This window comes from Cryptomeria japonica, chromosome 7 (assembly GCF_030272615.1).
Source record: "Cryptomeria japonica chromosome 7, Sugi_1.0, whole genome shotgun sequence".
NCBI lineage: Eukaryota > Viridiplantae > Streptophyta > Pinopsida > Cupressales > Cupressaceae > Cryptomeria > Cryptomeria japonica.
Window position 1 is genome coordinate 224727602 of NC_081411.1, and position 20354 is coordinate 224747955.

At 37.3% G+C, this 20354-nt stretch overlaps 1 protein-coding gene across 1 annotated transcript in view; it reads left to right on the forward strand.

Moving 5' to 3' along the window:
• The window catches only part of LOC131028334 (uncharacterized), a 64690-nt gene extending 45919 nt beyond the window's left edge, over window positions 1–18771 (forward strand). Inside the window, exon 10 of the mRNA XM_057958599.2 lies at window positions 18204–18771. Coding sequence (XP_057814582.1) covers window positions 18204–18291 — 88 coding nt within the window. The 3' untranslated portion in view covers window positions 18292–18771. The remainder of the gene's footprint in view (window positions 1–18203) is intronic.
• Window positions 18772–20354: the final 1583 nt, after the last annotated feature.

Consider the following 20354-nt stretch of genomic DNA (forward strand, 5'->3'; position numbering starts at 1 on the left):
CTGTTTGAGGCCGTAGAGTGCTTTGACTAGTCTACATACCTGGTGTTCCTTATCGGCAACCTTGAAACCTGGAGGTTGCGTCATGTAGACTTCTTCTTGCAAATCACCATTGAGAAAGGCACACTTGACGTCCATTTGATGGACTTTCTATCCAAATTGAGCTAAGAGAGCAAGGACAAGCCGAATGGTACTCATCCTCACAGTCGATGCCCTCCTTCTGTGAATACCCTTTTGCTACTAACCGAGCCTTGTACTTATCAAGGGTTCCATCAACTTTATACTTGACTTTAAACACCCATTTGCAGCCAATGGGGCTTCTTCCCTGGAGGAAGATCTAACAATACCCAAGTGTTGTTTTTCTAAAGACTATGTTGCTTAGCTGCCATAGCCTTTTCCCACTTAGGTACACCTTTAGCCTTTGTATATGTTTGAGGCTCATAAATACTGTGAATGTTGGCCATAAGAGCAAAATTAACTGTGTTTTGCTTGCTCTTACCTCTAACTGATCTACCCTTAATGAGCTCATCATCATTAAGATCACCAATGGTCTTGGCCCACCACTTAGGCCGGAGAGTAGAAGTACCAACATTTGCTGCACGATGAAGATTACCTGGAATATCTGGAGCACGCTCCTTTGGATGAGGATCGAGAAGGTCCTGAGGAAAGTCAGGTGGTGCAATGTCATGCTTGGGAAACCCCACAACTGTAGAGTCAACTGGAGAGTCAGGTGGAGCTAAGGGAAGGCGAACTCCCATACTTGCAGCCTTTGGAGGCTGATCCTCAGTGCTTAAATCAGGAGAGGAAGGCTGAAAAGACCCTCTTTCTTCATCAAATACCACATCTCGATTGAATATGATGTGATTAGAGTCTATATCAATTAGTCGATATGCCTTGTGGTTGTCACTGTAGCCGATGAACATCAATTTTTGACTCGTTGGATCCAGTTTGGTGCGCTTGGCATTTGGAATCCAAATATAAGCTTTAGAGCCAAAAACTTTCAACTGATTGATTTTGGGCTTCCTGTTGGACCAAGCTTCCTCTGGAGTCATCTTCTTAACGGCCTTTGTGGGAGACCAGTTCAGAAGGTAGACTGCAGTGAAGATTGCTTCCGCCCAAAAGTGTTTTGGAACATTTCTATGCTCCAACATAGATTGAGCAATCTCAGTGACTGCACGGTTCCTGCACTCAACAACGTCGTTCTACCGAGGGGTGTAAGGTGTGGTAAGTTGACGCTTAATGCCATGTGATGCACATAAGTTGGTGAACTCTGTAGAACAAAATTCCCCTCCATTGTCAGATCGAAGAGTGACTATTTGACAACTAGACTCTTTTTTCACTAAAGCCTTAAACTTCTGAAACATGGTGAACACCTCTGATTTTTGCATAAGAAAATAAACCCACATGCATCTGCTGAAATCATCAACAAATAATAGAAAATACCTACATCCAGTGACTAATGGAGTGTTCATGGGACCCCAAATATCCGCATGAACGAGCTACAAGACCTTGGATGCTCTCCAAGCGTCTCCATCTGAAAACAGAGTCCTATGTTGCTTTCCAGCCTGACACGCTCTGCAAACTCCATGATTCTGAGTTTGAATCTTAGATAATCCTACGACTAGATCCTCTCGAACCAACTGAGAGAGTTAGTGGACATTCAAATGCCCATATTGCTGATGCCAAAGAGTGTTGATGGAAGTACTCCTAGCTGCCATGGCGAGCTCTTGAGAACCAATAGAATCAATAAGTCTATAAAGGCCATGATCCTTAATGCCAACTGCAACTGTAGTGCAAGTCTCCCTGTCAACAACGGTGCACTTGTGCAACGCGAAGACGACATCCAGCTGTGGTGAATGTTGCATAATTTGATTGACTGACAGTAGATTGAGCTTCATACCAGGCACAAAGTATACATTGAGGAGTATCAAATCCCTCCCACCAGATGAAATCTGAACGTTGCCCTTGCCGACAACAGTAAACTCTTCGCCTCCTCCAAAGATCACTGAATCAGTGAAAGGCATGTACTCTGTAAACCAATCCCGACGATGTGTGAAATGCCAAGAGGCTCCAGAGTCAATGTACCAGGTTGATGATTGAACATCATCGGATGAGGTTTGGGCCATGAATGCATAGAAGGCAGAATCCTTCGGATCAAGATGCGTGGCAGAATTGGCTTTTCTGCTTGTACCCTCCCTGTTTGGATTGTTGGGATGCTATCAATTTCCTGCAATCTTTCACCAAATGGCCATATATATGACAATATGAACACTGTAAGCTCTTCTTCTTGGAAGATTGTTGAGGTTGACCCGGACCTTGTCCTTTCTATTGGAAGGACAAAGCTTTACCCTTGTACTTATGCGAAGCTGAGGGTGTGAAAGCTTGTTTAGTGGACGAACTAGCACTGCTTCCAAACTGCTGCTTCCATCGATCCTGCTGTAGCAGCTTGTTGCAGAGATAAGGAAACTTCAAATCAACACTAGTAGAGGAGATATTGAGCATATCAATGAAATGCTCGTAGGATTTGGGAAGGTTTTTCAGCGTGATCACTACCATATCCTCTTCCACCATGGTTCAGCCTATAGCTTCCAACCGGTCATAGATGTCTTTGATCTTCGTAAGATGTGCCTGGATAGATGACATCTCATCCATCATGATAGAGAATAGCATATTCTTCAGAAAGAAAGCTCGACTCTTGTCGAACGTTTAATGAAGATCCTTCAAGAGATCCCAGATCTCTTTTGCTGTTTTACCTGAAGGCACCTAAGGGAGTTGATCATCTGTGATTGAGAGTTTGATAAGCATGACAACCTCTCGATTCTTCGCATCATTTTTGTCTTGATCATCACTTGCTGTTGTAGGACGAGATTCCTTGCCCAAAACAATCTGATCAAGGCAATGGTACTAAAAAATGGTCAACATGCGCTGTTTCCAGGCGTTGTAGTTGCGGCCATTGAACTTCTAACTGTGTTCCAACATGATGTTGGTTAGTGATGCCATCATGGAAATCGAGGTTGATCGAGGTCAACTGAGTGAAAGCAAGAGACAAAAGAATTTGATTTTAAAAAAATCAAGAGAAGCAATAGCTGAAAAACAAATTTCAACCCTGGAGGGGAATTCTGGCATGAATTCCAAGGCACGAATTTCGAGGTTTGGAAGAAACCTAGAAATTAAAATTTTCTGCAAACTTAAAACCTGAATTTTTCCTGAAAATAATTAGGAAAAAATAATAATTTGCAGAAAAAAATACCTTTGATTTTTGTAAAAAAGACAAAAAAAATAAAGACGATTTTTTTAATTAAAAAAAAAACGTAAAAAAAATAGCAGGTTGATAAAACCCTAGGTCGCAGGCAGATTTTGCAGAGAATCACGAAATAAATTGAGTCAAAAATCACGAAAAGGGAAAGCATAGAAAATTTAGAAAAAAAATTCCGTCGTTGCCCAGAACGCAAATAATGTCTGTAGAAGGTCGAAAAACACCTAGGTGCGGGTAGCTACAGTCACGGTAGAAGGGTGCGCGTGAAAATCGCGCAAAAAATAGCACTAAAATCTGAAAAATAAGTCGTGCAAAAATTGCCAAAAAAATGCCCGCGAAAAATGCGAAATGCACAGACGACCCTGAAAAATCTGCGATTTGCAGATACCCTGCAAAAAAAAACTCTAGATCGTGCCCTAGCCAGAAACAGATCAAAAAAATTTCGCCTAGAAAAAAGTTAAAAAAAAAATCTCTTTTTAAAAATAACTTTCCAAAAATTAAAAAAAAAAAACTTTGGAAATTCTTTAATTCTCATGCTCTGATACCAAGGAAAATAAATTGAATGAATGATTCAATAATTAGATGATTACATTGAACGATATACATGCGTATATAGAGTCTACAAGACGATCTATAATTAGAGCAAATCGTTAAAGTAAAAGACTAAAGTGCTAAATGCTAAATTAAGCGTACAAGCTAAATTAAGCTTAAAAGCTAATTACATAAAAAAAGTAAATGACCACATTAAACAAGGAACTAAAAATAGGTGACTAACATAGAATTAAATATTCTAATAGTAACTTTATATCTAGGTTGCCGGTTCGGGTTCGAATAACCCGGTACGTCGGTACGGCAAGATTTTGAAAAGGGGTTTGGGTTCGTTAGTACAAAAACATGTAAATTTTATATATATATATATTTTGATATTTGTGAAGCCTATAAGCATGAATTAAAATTTATATGTCACATAGCATCATATAAACAACAAAACAAACATAAACTTGTAATCATAGCATCATGATCATACCATAATTGATAATAGCATCATATACATCAAGTTTAATATCAAAATGACAAAATATTCAAGTATCATTGTTTCAACTTTCAACAATATAAACTTAAAGTTTAATCATCAAATGGATCATCTAATTCATCATCCTCCTCCTCCTCCTCCTCTTCCTCCTCCTCATTGACATTGACATTAGATGAGCCAATGCCACTTGCACTTGCACTATAAGTTGGCTCAATTTCCGAGTCATCAAGTGTCAATGCAAGAAGCTGAGAAGCAGGAGCATCCAAATCAGTATGCTCTGGCTCTATATCCCACATCTTTGTTTCCCCTTGTGTGTAGTCATGTTGTTTGTGTGAAAGAAGACGTAGGTTGGAATGCACATATACTAAATTCTCCGCTCTTATTGATAGCAGCCTATTGCGCTTTACTGAGTGGATGAAAGAGTATGTGCTCCAATTTCTTTCTGAAGCAGATGAACTAGCAACCTATGAAGACAAAGTAAACTATAAATAAACTAAAACTTGTAAATTTAAAATTTTAATTAATTAAACTTACTTGCGATAAAACTTTTATAGCGAGGGGTTGTAGGTGTTGGAAGCATGTGCCATGGAAGTACCACCAGCTATGAGCATCCTTCTTGGATCTATGACGAAGTGCATCAACACTTAGACCATTCCCATTTGCGAATTCTATGAACTCATTTGTAACAACATCTCGCAAATCATCATCGGGATATAGTCTAAGAAATGCTGCCTTGTACCCATCAGATACTTCTAGATCTCTCCATGGTGGAATCCTTCCTGGTTTATCAAGAAATTGATTGCTATAGTACTTAGGTGTCAAGGCATAGGCAAGAAGGTGCAAAGGAGTGGTCATCTTATTCCACCTCTCTACTATAATTACTTCCAGTTCTTTGAAGAATTTCTCCTGAGGATCATTCTCTTTTTCATTTATAGTGACCTTTATTTTTTCAAGCATTGAGTCAATGCCATCATAAATCTCACCTATGCAAGGCCTATCCATGTCTGTATAGCGAATCATGCTCATGATGGGCTCAATGATACTTAGGAGATATGTAACAAGATCCCACCATTTCTCATTCAATATTCTATCCCTAATTTTTTCTGCCCTCTTAGTGCTACTTTGCTTCCATACAGTCCAATTGGTGCTGATCACCATATTGCATAGTGCCACTCTAACTTTCACAAGTCGTCTTAAGACGATTGTGTTTGATGCAAAATGGGTCTCAGCAACCTATAACACAAATTAATGCCAAATGATTAAAAAATAAAGCCAAACTTTAAAGAAGAATACACAATATAGCTTACACAATGATATTATGAACATTGAAAATTCAAAAAAATCAGAAAATGTAAAATTAAATTACTATTTCACTTACCTTCAATAGCTCCAAATTCGAATAGGTTCTAAAAATCCCTTGAGACATGTGGTGGTTTGTGATGAACATCTGGATGTCCTTAGCCTCTGCATACACATCTTTGATCCATTTTATTTTTTGCCCAATCCTTTGTAGCATAAGATTGAGTGAATGTACTGCACAAGGTGTCCAAAAGATGTGATCATAGCGTTGCTCAACCAACAAACCAGCAGCTCTACAATTTTTTGCATTGTTCGTTATGACTTGGACAACATTGCGGGGTCCCACAGAGTCAATGGCAGAGATGAGAATTTCTGCAATAAATTGGCCATCTTTTATTTGGCCCTCACAATCCACAGCTCTCAAAAACATTGCCCCTTTAGGGGACACCTCTATGACATTGATCAAGGGACGGTTTTAGCATCTTTCCACCTATCTGAAACAATTGTTACACTTGTCTCAACCCATGAATCCCTTATGGGTTTCGATGCATCTTCAACCCTCCTCACCTCTTTTTCCAATAATGTTCCAGGTGCCTTACCATAACCGGGGCCCTTATACCCTCTTGGTGCCTCATTAACACTTTTTATCATTTGCTTCCAATATGGGGAGCGAACAACATTGAATGACAACCCATTTGCATAAATGCACCTTACTATATCTTGATCAGCATTGTCTCTACTCTCATTTTGGAATGCGGTTTCTAAAGGCCCCTTTGTTCTTTTACATGTCAAGGGTGGTTCACTTTGAGGTTCATTTGTGGCAAAGAAGGGGTGGTCTTCTACTACAATACTGGGATTACAAGGGCCTTGCATTCCCTTTGTTTTCTTTGATGCGGTTTGGTTCAATCTACGGGCTTCCCTCTCTTCTGCCGCCTCATGCTCCCTAATATATTTCATCACTGTCTCATCTGGTATAGGTTTACCATTTTTTCCAGGGCATTTTTTGATGCCTCTTCCTTTTATTCCACACAAATGGCCTACCACCCGATAATATGAACTATTACGTTCAATATCACATCCATGGCATTTCCAACGGAATCCCCCACCTCCCGGAAGTTGTTTTATAATGTCCACATATTTCCATAAGGGAGAATTTGGATCATTTTTTTGTTTTGCAATTATTTGTTCATTGCCAATGGAAGAAGATGTAGATGTCATTCTAGTTCCTATGGCAAGAAATAAAATAAACATATTCAAAAACAAAAACTAAATAATGAAAAAAAATTCAAGTTTCATGTTTGACAATTTGTGAAACAAAAAGAGTTGGAAAAAAATGTTTAAAAACCTACCTCTTGTAGCCAATGGAAGCTTGAAAATGTATGGAAATGATGCTGCAACACTTGTTGAAGCTTCAAAAATCAGTCTTCAACTCCTCTTTGATCTTGGAAGCCAAATTTTGTTCACCCTTTCTTCAACCTGCTCTCATAAAACTTTTGTTTGCAACGCAAATGAGGTGAAATGAGTCAATAAAATGTTTTAGAAGTCAATTTTAGGTTATAAATTTCACTTTTTACAAGGCGGAATTGAAAAAAAATTAAATTTGCCTTATTTTTTGACTTTATGGGCCGCCCAACTGCCTGGGTTCGACTGGGTCTGCCCGGGTTTGACTGGGTTTGACCAGGGTCGAACCCACTCTGGGTTTTTCGAACCCTGGTCGAACCCAGGTCGAACTGGCCCTGTACCATGGATCCGGTCGAACCCGGACCCGTACCAGGGGGGCCCAGAGGCGGACCCGGTAACCTACCTTTATATTAATGGTAACCTTAATTACGTTTCATAGATGGTAGCAATAATATTCCCAAGGAGAAAACCGCACCACAAAGACCATAGGCCAATCAGAACAAATAGGACTCAAGAAAAGTGCAACCAAGAACCCAACCTCTGTGACAAAGTGAAAGCTCAACGTACACAGAAGATCCATCAAAACAATATCAACCATCCACCCCAACATCCATGGATCACTGTCAAAAATCATGAAAGAAGAAAAACGCCCAAGTATTGATCAAACCATTTTATAGAATAAACTGTGGTTGATAGCTGATTATAAGACCACAACAAAGTACAAGAACAAAGCTGAATTGAACCCCATCACAGAGAGGCTATATTTATTTACACATTCCATTCTAAATATTCGTGTCTTATGTATTTGTTGTTGATTTTATGATCAGATGTGAAATAATTAATAAACAAAAATACAGAATTGATAAACACTTTAACACAACAAGTACCCTAGGAAAACCCTCCTTGAGGGAGAAAAAACCCAGCTAATGATATCTCTTATATTATTGAATAATGTAGAAATCTGTTATTACAATTTGGCCAAATTTAAGGCTGATTCAATGATGAATATAGGCGCCTCTCCTAGGTGCGAACTACAACAGATATAAATCTCCTTGCTGAATGTCAATCTGAAGCAATATGATAATATGTTGAAGATGATTATCAAATATCTCTTTGAGTGCGAACTGCTCTTCTATCAAACTCGATATGCTGTAGAAGTGTGAACTTCTCTTTTATTCGTTGGATCTGACTTGAAGAGAATTGGACAATCAAATGATTGAGAATTGCCTTGCTTATATACAATTCGTGGTGTCTCTTCAAGGGAAGTCAGCCTCAAGAGAGACAACTGTTCAAATAGAAATGGTGTGACCTTTTGTTAAGTCGGCCTTAGACAAATGATTAAATATAAATTATTGCATGGCGCCTTCTCCACTTGAGTCGGCTTAAATAATAATTATTTATTATTTACATGGAGGCGTCTCTCCACTTGAGTCGGCCTCAGATATAAATTACTTGAATTTTTTTACTTTTTATTTAATATTTATTTCTTCCAGAGAATCGTGTGAGAAAGAACTCCCGCTGCTAAATATCAACACTCCCTCTTAGCTAGGGAGGTATTTTTCTTAATATCCATGTAATGGAATCTTTCAACATGACATCCACTATGGCTAGACCCATTTGTGGAAGAAGGTGCATCACAGAGTTATTCAACGTGATAGCGTCATGGAATCACTCAACATTACATCCACCATCGCTACTCCCTTGTGTGGAAAGGAACAAGTGCACAAGTGCCCATTACGGAGTCACTCAACATGACGTCGTCATGGAGTCTCTCAACATGACGTCCACCATGGCTACTCCTAGATGGTGGATAAACACAAGTACAAGAGAATCATCACGGAGTCTCTCAACGTGATGTCCACAATGGCTACTCCCATTAGTGGAAAGAAACACATCGTCATGGAGTCACACAACATGACGTCCACCATGGCTACTCCTAGAGGGTGGAAAGCACCACATCTCCGTCTCAGAGATGGACAAGGGCTTTCACCTCAAATTTCTCCATCTCAAAGAAAAAATGCATTAACAAGGGCTTTCACCTCAAATTTCTCCATCTCAGAGAAAATTGCATTAACAAGGGCTTTCACCTCAAATTTCTTCGTCTCAGATAAAAAATATATTAACAAGGGCTTTCACCTCAAATTTCTCTGTCTTAGAGAAAACTGCATTAACAAGGGCTTTCACCTCAAATATCTCCACCTCAAAGAAAAATGCATTAACAATAGATAACAAAAATCACTGATGCTAAGCCTCCCTCTCAGCAAGAGCTTCAAGTATTGGTATAACCTCCTGACCATCTCGTCCAAGGTTGCCTCTATTGATTTGCTAGACTCCCTCTGAATGTTATTTCCTCCTGTTCGAAGAAACTGATCGCAATCTGTATAGGTTCTTCCTCTTCAAGAGATGACTCAACTCAGTCCCATGGCTGCAAGCTGTGTTTCCATACATTTCTTCAGCCTGCGTGACTTCCTCACAAGATGCAGCAATCTCTTCCTCGATCCGTCCTGGAAGCATATCAGAGAGAGATTAATAATAAAATTAAAGTATCCCGAAGAGAAGTACCAATGCTAGAAGCATACAGGATTATTGTAAAATTCATGATCAAAACATAAAATACTTATCTCTTTATGTTGGTCAATTCTACAGATGCAGTCAAGTGCTTGTCTTGTAGTCTCTTCCCAGCTATTTAAAAGTTTTCTCTTTATAGATCTGCAATATTGATCACCACTCTCATATCTTAATCCTGATTTCAGAATCCTTTGAATAGAAGAACAGGAGGGCTTCAAACAGGTCTCCAAATAGTCTGCCAGCACAATATATCACCCAAGTCCTATGACTTTCCTTTTATCTGCTAAGTATTGATCATATATATGTCTCTACCACATTGATCACAGTTTTCCTATGGCATAGCCATCCTAATTTGGTGTTCCAGATTTATTCCCAGCGACAGTAAATTGTGATAGTTGATAGATACATCAACAATGAAAGATCAATACCAAATGAGATACTTCCAGATGTGAAGATGCAGATTATAGTAACAATAACCGAAAACTCAGAATGCTTCACAATCCAGACCCCTTCCCTGAGAATTATATAGTGTGAGATTCAATAGGCAACAACAAAGTTGAATTGCAATCCCAGATGTGTAATATGATAGTATCTGTATATGATATGGATCTGATATACAAATCGCTGCCACGAGTAGTTTTTATGCCACTCAAAAACTGTCAACAAGATACCTCAGAGTCAATTGATATCCGACGCTCTTAGGTGGTGCCTTTCCAGGATAGTAACACCTCACAATAATCGCATAAACCTGTTGTCATTGTCACAGCTGCAACACTAATTTGCAAATTTACTCTAATTATGAACATAGAATTTTATCTTAGAAATTGACTGCAACCAATATCATTTGATATATTCTCAACAAACCCCGGAATGTCAAAATATGTCAGCAGTTCATTGAATTCCTCTCAACCTGCAATGTGCTTAGATAAATCTGATCGGATTTCCTGAACCTGGCTTTGATACCATGTTGATTTTATGATCAGATGTGAAATAAACAGAAATACAGAATTGATAAACACTTTAACACAGCAAGTACCCTGGGAAAACCCTCCTTCTCAAGGAAGAAAAAACCCAGCCAATGATATCTCTTAAATTATTGAATAATGCAGAAATCTGCTATTACAATTTGGCCAAATTTAAGGCCGATTCAATGATGAATATAGGTGCCTCTCCTAGGTGCGAACTACAACAGATATAAATCTCCTTGCTCAATGTCAATCTGAAGCAATATGATAATATGCTGAAGATGATTATCTAATATCTCCTTGAGTGCGAATTTCTCTTCTATCAAACTTGATCTGCTGTAGATGTGCAAACTTCTCTTGTATTCATTGGATCTGAGTTGAAGAGAATTGGATAATCAAATGAGTGAGATTGCCTTGCTTATATACAATTCGTGGTGTCTCTTCAAGGGAAGTCGGCCTCAAGAGAGACGACTTTTCAAATAGAAATGGTGTGACCTTTTTTTAAGTCGGCCTCAAACAAATGATTAAATATAAATTATTACATGGCAGCTTCTCCACTTGAGTTGGCTTAAATAATATTTAATTATTATTTACATGGACGCATCTCTCCACTTAGTCGGCCTCAGAAATAATTTACTTGATTTTTTTTTATTTAATATTTATTTCTTCCAGAGAATCGTGTGAGAAAGAACTACCACCGCTAAACATCAACATTTGTCTCTCTTCAAAAGCTGCCCCCTCTTGGAAAGTAAATCCACTGTGGTGTTCATCTTGCTATAATATGTAGAAAGATATGCTGGCAAAGGTGAGCTGCAATTTTTTTATTTGCAAAATAAGAGAAAAGGCCCAGATTTTTCATATCATAAATCCTCTTTAAACAATTTATGACAATTTTGGACTCCCTGAACACCAGCAGATTCACCACATTTCTATCCATCACCAGTCTAAGAAGCAACATCAAACCCATGAGCTCAACAAAATTGTTTAATACTTGTCCCAGCTCAGCCCTGTACTGAAAGGGGTGTTTAAAGTCTATAAAGAAAATGCCACCTGTGCCATAAACATCTTGGTTGTCTTGACTAGCACTATCAAAACATCCTCCTGTCCCTAGTATAATGAATAATTGATTGGAGGATGAAGCATCACATGTGACCTCTTTGTCTTAGGGGTGCATTTGAAGTGATTGAAGATTGGCATACTCGAGAAAGGCATTGAAAGGTAGGGACATAACTAGCTTGAAAAATGCTAGCATTTTGAGCTAGCCATATACCCAAGGACACAACCAAAAGTAAAGCCACGAAATGTTTCAACTCAGGCCTCACAAACCGTCTCTCAAAACAGTCCTCCATAGTATCCCCTTTCTGTAAACTTTGTACCCAATGAAACCCTCCAACTCATTCAATATTTTAATTGTATATGGGCATTTGATGAGGAGATGTTGAAGAATAAATGAACATTTATTATTTAAAGAAAAGATACTCTTAGGCCTAACAAAACCAATGGAAGAGAGGCTAACTCCAACCATTCCTAAAATGATAGAGCTCCACTAAGATCGCCACCTAGACAAACAAGACCTACCCTCTTCCCTAGAGAAGAGCAGCCAAGAGAAGAAGAAGAACCCAACAAGGAAGCAATTGACCTTGACAAATTTGTAGAAGCATATTCAAGAATTGATCCTAACATATCCCATATAGAGAATATTGTGATGCAAGGACAAGAAATACCTCTAGAAGAGAAAGGGAGCAGCCCAACAAAGATTTACGGCATAGAGTAAGTAAGATGTCTCTTCTCACCTTCAATGGTTCAGGGAAGGTTACTGCATGAGACACTATTCTTCATTTAGAGGGGATTGCCCACGAGTGGTGGCACCATGGACTTGTCATGCAAGGACATGAACACAACGTGACATATGATGAATTTACACAGACTACAAATAGAACAAATAAAAATGAACACAGATTTTTGCACACTGCAATTTTGTTAACTTAAGCTGTCTGTGACACTAATAGAGTTTGTCTTTTGAGGTCCTCGTAAACTAAAAATGTCTGTGAGTGGCTCACAAAAAATGGCCAGCCCATAATAATTTAAACAATAGCAATGCTTGACCTTAGATCATAGTCTAAAGTTACCAACTAAAATATTATGCATAAATATGCATTGTATTGTAAAAAGACAAAATCAAATTCAAAACATAAAATAAATTGTTCAAGTCTGTCTACCTTTATATGTTAATTTTAGCACTTTCAGATTAATCTAAACTCAGAAAATCAGAATTTAATTACTAATTAAATTGATTAGATGAAGGGTTTGTAAATTTCCAGATTCAAGCATAACGAAGAAAAGAACAAAATAAGCACAAGACAAGGTTACCCTGGGAAAACCTCCTAGGAGGAAAAACGCAGCCAAAAGATCCTCAGATCTGATTATGAATCATGTTCATATGAAGGTTACAACACTTATCTCAAGCATAGTTGAAAAACTCGGACTCGCCACGGACTCAGCAAACCAAAAATTTGGATCCGGACTCGGACTCGTGAAAGACTCGGTAAGGACTCGGGAAAAAAAAAAAACCGTAGTTTTACAAAAAAACATAAAGAAATTAATGCATTTAGAGAACATAAGCGCCATAATTGAAACATTACACATGTCACATACTCATAGTTTCAAACTTTCAACTCTAAAATGTATAATACCAAGATTTCTTCAATGCTAATTATGCTTTTATATGGAGCCTAATCAGATTCGGAGGTTAAATTTTCCCTACTTCCATCGGCGCAATTTCCCCCTATATTTTTCGACGGGGGTTTGGGGGCAACGCCCCCAAGTTGGGGTCAAGGGGCATCGCCGAAGGATCTTGAAATTTGACTAAGTCTGGAAAATTGAAGAATCCTCCAAAAACTAGATTTTGCATTATAACTCCTGGAGGTCCGAAACCACTCTCAAACATCCTGATAGTATATATGGAATATAACTTAAAGTCTGGAATGTCATCCTGATCTTCAAATGCCTTGAAATTTGGCTAAGTCTGGAATGTTTTCCTGATCCTGAAATCTGACCAAGTCTGGAAAATTGAAGAATCCTCCAAAAACTAGATTTTGCATTATAACTCCTGGAGGTCCGAAACCACTCTCAAACATCCTGACAGTATATATGGAATGTAACTTAAAGTATAAGAAATGTCACTTATACTTAAATGTTATATTCCATATATGAATCCTGATGGAGAGACCAAATTTTTTCACATGTTAAACTCAATTTTAAAGCTTGCATGACATTTTTTTTGGGTCGCGCGAGTCCTTGGCGAGTCGACTTGTGGCTCCCATGGACTCGCGAGTCCGTGGCGAGTCCACGAGTTTTAAAACTATGATCTCAAGTACTTGAAGGTGTTTGATAATGTCTTCCACAAGACTGCACTTTCACAAGCATCAAGTAGTCACATCTGCACCTTTAACCCTTCCAACAGCAATCAGGTCCGAACCCTAGGTTGGTAATGTATGAAGTCTGTTCTTTGATTGACTGCAACTTCAGTTTGCTCTCCTTGCTCTTCACATGAATGAATTTCACACTTTAATTGGCAGAAGTAGTTCGCTGATGTAACTGAGGTATTTCGCTGTGATGGCAGATCTAATATACTTCCTTTAGCTCGCAATGGCAACATATATTTATTCCTCCTTAACTCGCAAATGACAGACATATATTTCGCATAGGATCAAATGAATAATGAATGTGTATGATTGAGGTGGGAAGCATCTTTATTTATATGGTGCATTGTTCATATATGTCAGCTTATACTTGAGTCGGCTTTATCCTTTAATTTACATTGTTTTCCTTTAATCCGAAATGCATTGATTATGGGGTTGGACCTTTGCATTTGGCGTGGAGTAGCGTGGGGGTTCTTAAGGATGTGCCGTGAAGTATAGGGCCCAGCCCTACACGCTAGAGGAGGGACCAGACCCTTAGGCGGATTCCAATGTTGCCTAAGGCAATTGGAATCCGCCATCCCTAATTACAACCAACATATATGCCTACCGTCATTTAAAAAAAATATTTAAGCTTTGACATTTTTGGACTTTTCTTTTAGAACAAAAGGTTTCGAGCACTTTTAAACGCCTTAACTTTAATAGTTCTATGAAAGTCGCCTTTAAAGCTATATGAAATATTATACAGCTGCAGATATGTCAAATATGTATATCTGAAAAATGCCTGAGAGCTATCAACTTCAAGGCATCTATCATACGAATGTGACAAGTCCAAGATAGGAGTATCAATTGATATCTGTTGATATCTCTTGGTTTTATTTAAGATAGATATCTGAGCTATGAACAGCTGTGCCATTTTCATAAAACATAGGCCTACTTTCATCAACATTGTTTGTCATACAAATTTAAAAGAATTATGAAGACGTATCCTCTTGTAATGATACGGAGCTTTATATCTGTGGTAATATGATCTGTTTGAAGCCTATATTCCCTTAAATAGTCATACTAATTATTGACTCTTTGTGTTTTTCTTATTCAAGCCATACTCTGGATCTTTAATCTACTTACAAAGAATGTTCTATTTACTAGAAATTCCTGTTCTCTTTTGCAGTAAAAGAAAATCTCATCTTAACATTAGCTTGAAAATGCCTACAGAATTCTTAAATCATTAGTTTTGCCTTTAAATGTGTTCTGCTATGAGACCAGAGAAAGATAAACTGTACCAGTTGACTGCCCTTAAAATTGATTTACTTTCCATTTGATCTTGTGAGAATGAAACTAAATGGTTAGGTGGAATAGCAAGAGACATTTTCTAACTACTGATTGTTAGACTACTTATCCTTGCCATTTTAGAGAAATGTTAAGCCCTGATAAGTGACAACCCAATTTAACATCTGAGGTGCCATGAACTGAAAATGGGTTGGGAATGATAAATATTAGAATTATGACTCTGCCAACGGCATGTGAAGATTCTTGTCTAATATGGAACATGAAATAGAAAACCATGGTTTACTTTCAATCCATTCAAAAGCAAGTGGAAAAACATAGTTCATCACTATAGGTGGTTAAGCTGAAAAAATCTTCAAATCATTCAGCTCTGAGTATTCAAATAAATTTTAGGAAATGGTACCATAAGTTTAGAGATAAAGAAATGATATCAACGTCCACAAATAATCATAGTAGGTTAATGACAGTTGAAAATACAAAGTGTAGCAACCAAAGGTTAAAGTCTATATTAAAAAAAGAAATCCACTGAAAAGTAAATAAAAAATGGTTAAATCTTCCAAATGATAAGAAATAACTACGAAGGGCCATTTTAGGGAAGGCCTCCCTTGATGAAGCAGGAAGTTGAGGAAGTTCAAGGCATTCGACCAAGTTTGAAGAACAAAACATGAAGTAAAGGAGCTCCAGGTTTGTAACACTTTGAAACCCACCTATACTTAGCAGGCAGGCTAATGCTTTCTTGGATGATGCCTTGGACCTTAGAGATGTGACCTTTGACAAGGCCCTTGTGACTTTAAATGGTGCTATTTGTCATTTTGTTTTGGTTTATTGAAGAGCATTTGGAGCCTGAAAGATAAAAGGAAGTTCTTCTTTGCCAATAATATTTATTTGGATGGTATCATCTGATGCCAATTGAAGGAAATTAAAAGTAGTAGACGAGTAATTTGCAACTGTGAGGTGGTGATTTGCTATTCTGCCTTCAGTGGGTTGGTCACATTCTCAACTGATGTCTAATAAAACAGTCTTCAAAATTCATGAAAAACTTGGAAATGGAAAAAACATTGGTCTCGAGTTTTTTCACTTGGGCCACGGGTCAATATTGAATAAGCGTTGGGGGTTTTTGTAAGTAATATATGAAATTTTAATTAGGGGTGAATTGGGATGCACCCAGCCCTAGGCCAAGCTTCCCAAACGTCCCAGGAATGGGGGAAAAATATTCCCCACTGACCCCCTGTCCCATTCTCCCTCTCCCTGCTCCACAGAGTGGGGATGTCTCCCACTTGGGTGGGTGTTCAGGTATCCCTTGACCCTGCTGGGTATGTCAGGGTGTCCCTAGTGGCAAAAGGAACAGGCAATTAAATTAAAGAAGTCACGAAAATTTTTGAACATCAACTCTTTGGCATTCATTTTGCTATACGAAAGCAAGAATGCAGACAGAAGGATATTGCTGGGTAGAAGCAAGGAAAAAATTATAAAACCCAGCCGTTAATTGAAGTTAGGGATCTGTTGAATAGAAAACAAATTTGTGATCTTTTTTTTAATTGAATCAATGCAAGAAAATTACATGAATATATGTGAGATGAGTTTTATAATGTTGCAGAATAGAAGCACAACGTGGATCAATACGCTGTAGCAAACTGAACAAATTAAGGAAATCATTAAAAACACATGATGGTGTATTCAAAGAACTGCTTATTGACATATCTTCAGTATGAAAAATTGAGGACAAACTTGTGATCTTATCTTAATGTGCTTAAAGGTTTATTGGAAGCTAATTAAGAGCCTTATAATATATGAAGGTTAAGTCAACATTTAATTACTAAAGTATTAAAATGTCGAGAAGTTCTTACCCTATACTTTCCAGAGGAAATACATGGAACTGTTTTAACAAAAAATCGATGTATCCAGTATATCTCAAGGTTGCATGGGTACTCGTACCGGAGACTCAGACGCGTCTCCCGCACCGGAAACTTCGTTGGAAACGTCTCCATAGAGAGGAGACTTCTCGCTAACGTAACCCCCCGTCTCCCACCGTCTCCAAACCAAACAAAAAAAAAAGGAAACCTTAAAATGTTAAAAAAATAAAATCACAGGCAACAAAAAAATCAAAATGTAGTACAAATGGAAAAAAAAAACAATGCTCAAAACAAATGCAGGTCACAAGGATTTCTTAAAACGTTGCAACAGCCATTACTAAATTATTATATTATATTTAATGTCATTATATTTAATGTTCAATGTCATTATATTTTCAGAATTTCTATAAATTATTAAATTATATTTAAAAGAAATTGGCGTCTCCAAGTACCCACATCTCCTATTTTGAAAAAATAGCCGTACCAGTACCAGCACCAGTCTCCAAAGTCTCCAAGTACCCCTGTACCCATGCAACCTTGTTATATCTACTAGACTAGACAAACTTATGCCAATTGAGTTAATTCACCGATATTCTAAGTGAATCCGTTTCAGACTGACTTTGTATGTGCTTATGTTTATATTTTTTAGTAGATATTTTAAAATTTTCATGTTTTTAAAATTTCACTTTCTTTGAGTTAGTCTAAGTTATTTTTCTTTTTTATAAAATTTATTTGTATTTTGAGAATTTAAAAAGTAATATTTATGTATTATTTCAATAGCAATCCCCATGATCCAGAAAAAAACTTCTTGTCCCATCATCCATTTCACTGTCCCTGGAATTCAGAGAAACACTGCTTTTAGTGGCTGCATATAATTTAACAGAAGCCGATGATATTATATCTTGACTTCTTGAAATTTTTGATAGTTTTGACATTTTTATAATGGAAACATCTAATGAGTAGCAAGCTAGCAGCATGTCTTTATGGAGAAATAATTTGGAGGCAGTCTGGATAGCTAGTATTGCATTAGATGTATTGATGAAAATTCTGATTTGTCTCTATGTTCATGGTTCAGCTATGATTCTATTTATGAAGTTGTTTATCTTATTGTTATGATACGAGCAGGTTGGGGCACTACACAATTCCCGAAGAAATGGACGATGTTTGTCAGTGGTTATCTGCAAAGTTAGGCCTTGATGGCAGACGTTCTTAATCAAATGATCTCCCTGCAAATCAACTATATATGGAGATAGGTCATCAAGCATACGGATGTTTACAAGGGAGTCTGGAAGATTCATTTATTGGCTTATTCTCTGGAGTCTGGTGCAATCATCTTAAAGTCTGCCATTAGTTACATGGGCTATGTATAGTCTGACAATGAGAGTTTCTCCATGCGCATTTGAATTTTTTATTGTATTTACTTTCATAGCTTAACTCCAGTTATGCCTAATAAGGATCTTTAATAATATGGCATTCAGTAACATATTAGATTATTATAAATTTTTATTTGTATTCCATTGATTTAGATGTGGTAGAATATGTGACCTTGTAATAGGTAAAGCAACTCTGCATGATGGTTATTATCTTTGGAATGTAATCTATCTAGTTTGATGTCTGTAATTGCTGGGGAACATGATACCAATGATATGATACTGAGAAGGTTAATCACAGATTATGTAGGAGTTCTATTCTACTCCGATCTTATCATGACATTCCTTAAATGCATTGTTTCTTGAGCTCTGCTCCCTGCCTATAGGTGGTAAGTACCATTCGTTTCAATTGTTAAATCTGTTCATATTTGGTCAACCTGTCCCTAAAGTTTTATCTGCACATTCAGGTCAGGCATTCTTGAATTTTTAGAGTTTCATTCATATTTTCGGTCTGTGCGCTTGAAGCATTTGGTGCCTAGAATGTTCAGATGCTCTCTTAGCCTAAAACAAACAGGCTTCCCCAATAAAATTAGGCCTTTTCTAACGTGGTAGACTTTTTGGAGTTGTTTGTCTTGCTTTAGTGAATGATTTTTTTCCTTTCAGCAAAATCTGATCATTTGACTCTCTGGGTTATCTAGAGAATGCAATTTGTTAATTTATTGATTTTGATTCTGTTTCTGCGATGCAGAGAGTTATATCTCCTGTACTGTTTAAAAAACATTAAAATGAGTCAGACGTAAATGTTGCTTCTATTGAAGATTTCTTTGATGAGAAAGAAGACAATTTCATTTGGATACTTTTGTTCTAAACCATTTGGATTAGATGACAAAACGTGAACTTCATAAAGTGGCAAAGACAGTAGAGCTCTTCAAACGAACCAGCAAGAGAGTCTACGTTACAACCTTGTTTAAGATGAGTAGAACTGGAGTTCGATATTCAAATTTTGAATTGAACATTTTGTTTGCATGAAAACTATTATAGGCATTTTAGATCTACTACTTTGGACTTGTAATGGAGGTCTTATGATATTCCATGTGATGGTTACATGTTGACGAAGTTAGCCCATACCACTACTAGTCCCTCTTCCTTAATGCTTTGTATTTTTTATTAGAATATTGTAAGAGTAGGAACAACCTTGATTTTGTAAACAAGCTAATAGTTTTAAAAAATCTCAATGAATAAAGCAACCTTGAAATGTCGTCATCTTTTGACACTCTTATCACCTAAATAGAACAATTATTCATGCCCTATAATACATTTTATGATCACAAGGAACATGCAACCATGTGACTACTAGTCATTACAAATATTTAGGGTGGACAACAAGAGCAGAACATTTTTGTAGGGAAATGTCCTAAATGGTATTGCAACAAATGGCAATTCAGTTCACATTTGAGAGGAGCAAGATGACCGGTATCGGGATTCTTGCAAGTTGATAGATTGGTAGTAATAATATGAACATGTAGAGATCTATAGTTAACATATTGACATGAACTTACCAGGAGATAACCAAATAGCTTTCAAGAATTCAAAACAAGCGTGAAAATAGTCTTAGAGTGCAAGCACCAAACGTAGCTGAGACATACATTACAAAACTAGCTGAAACATACATAACAAAACTATTTTCCTGTTGAATGGGGCATTGAAGGATTATGTTCTGCACTCCCCTTGGTATTAAAGAGACAATGGCCTAAGTCTTAATAAGTGTATATCTGTTCTTATTGGAAATGATAATAACATCGTATAATATTATAATCTCATCTTACTCGATATTCTAATGTTGCTTAAAAATTGATAAACAAGTAAATCTTTGTATAATGTTCCTTTTTTTTGAGCTCTCCAACTA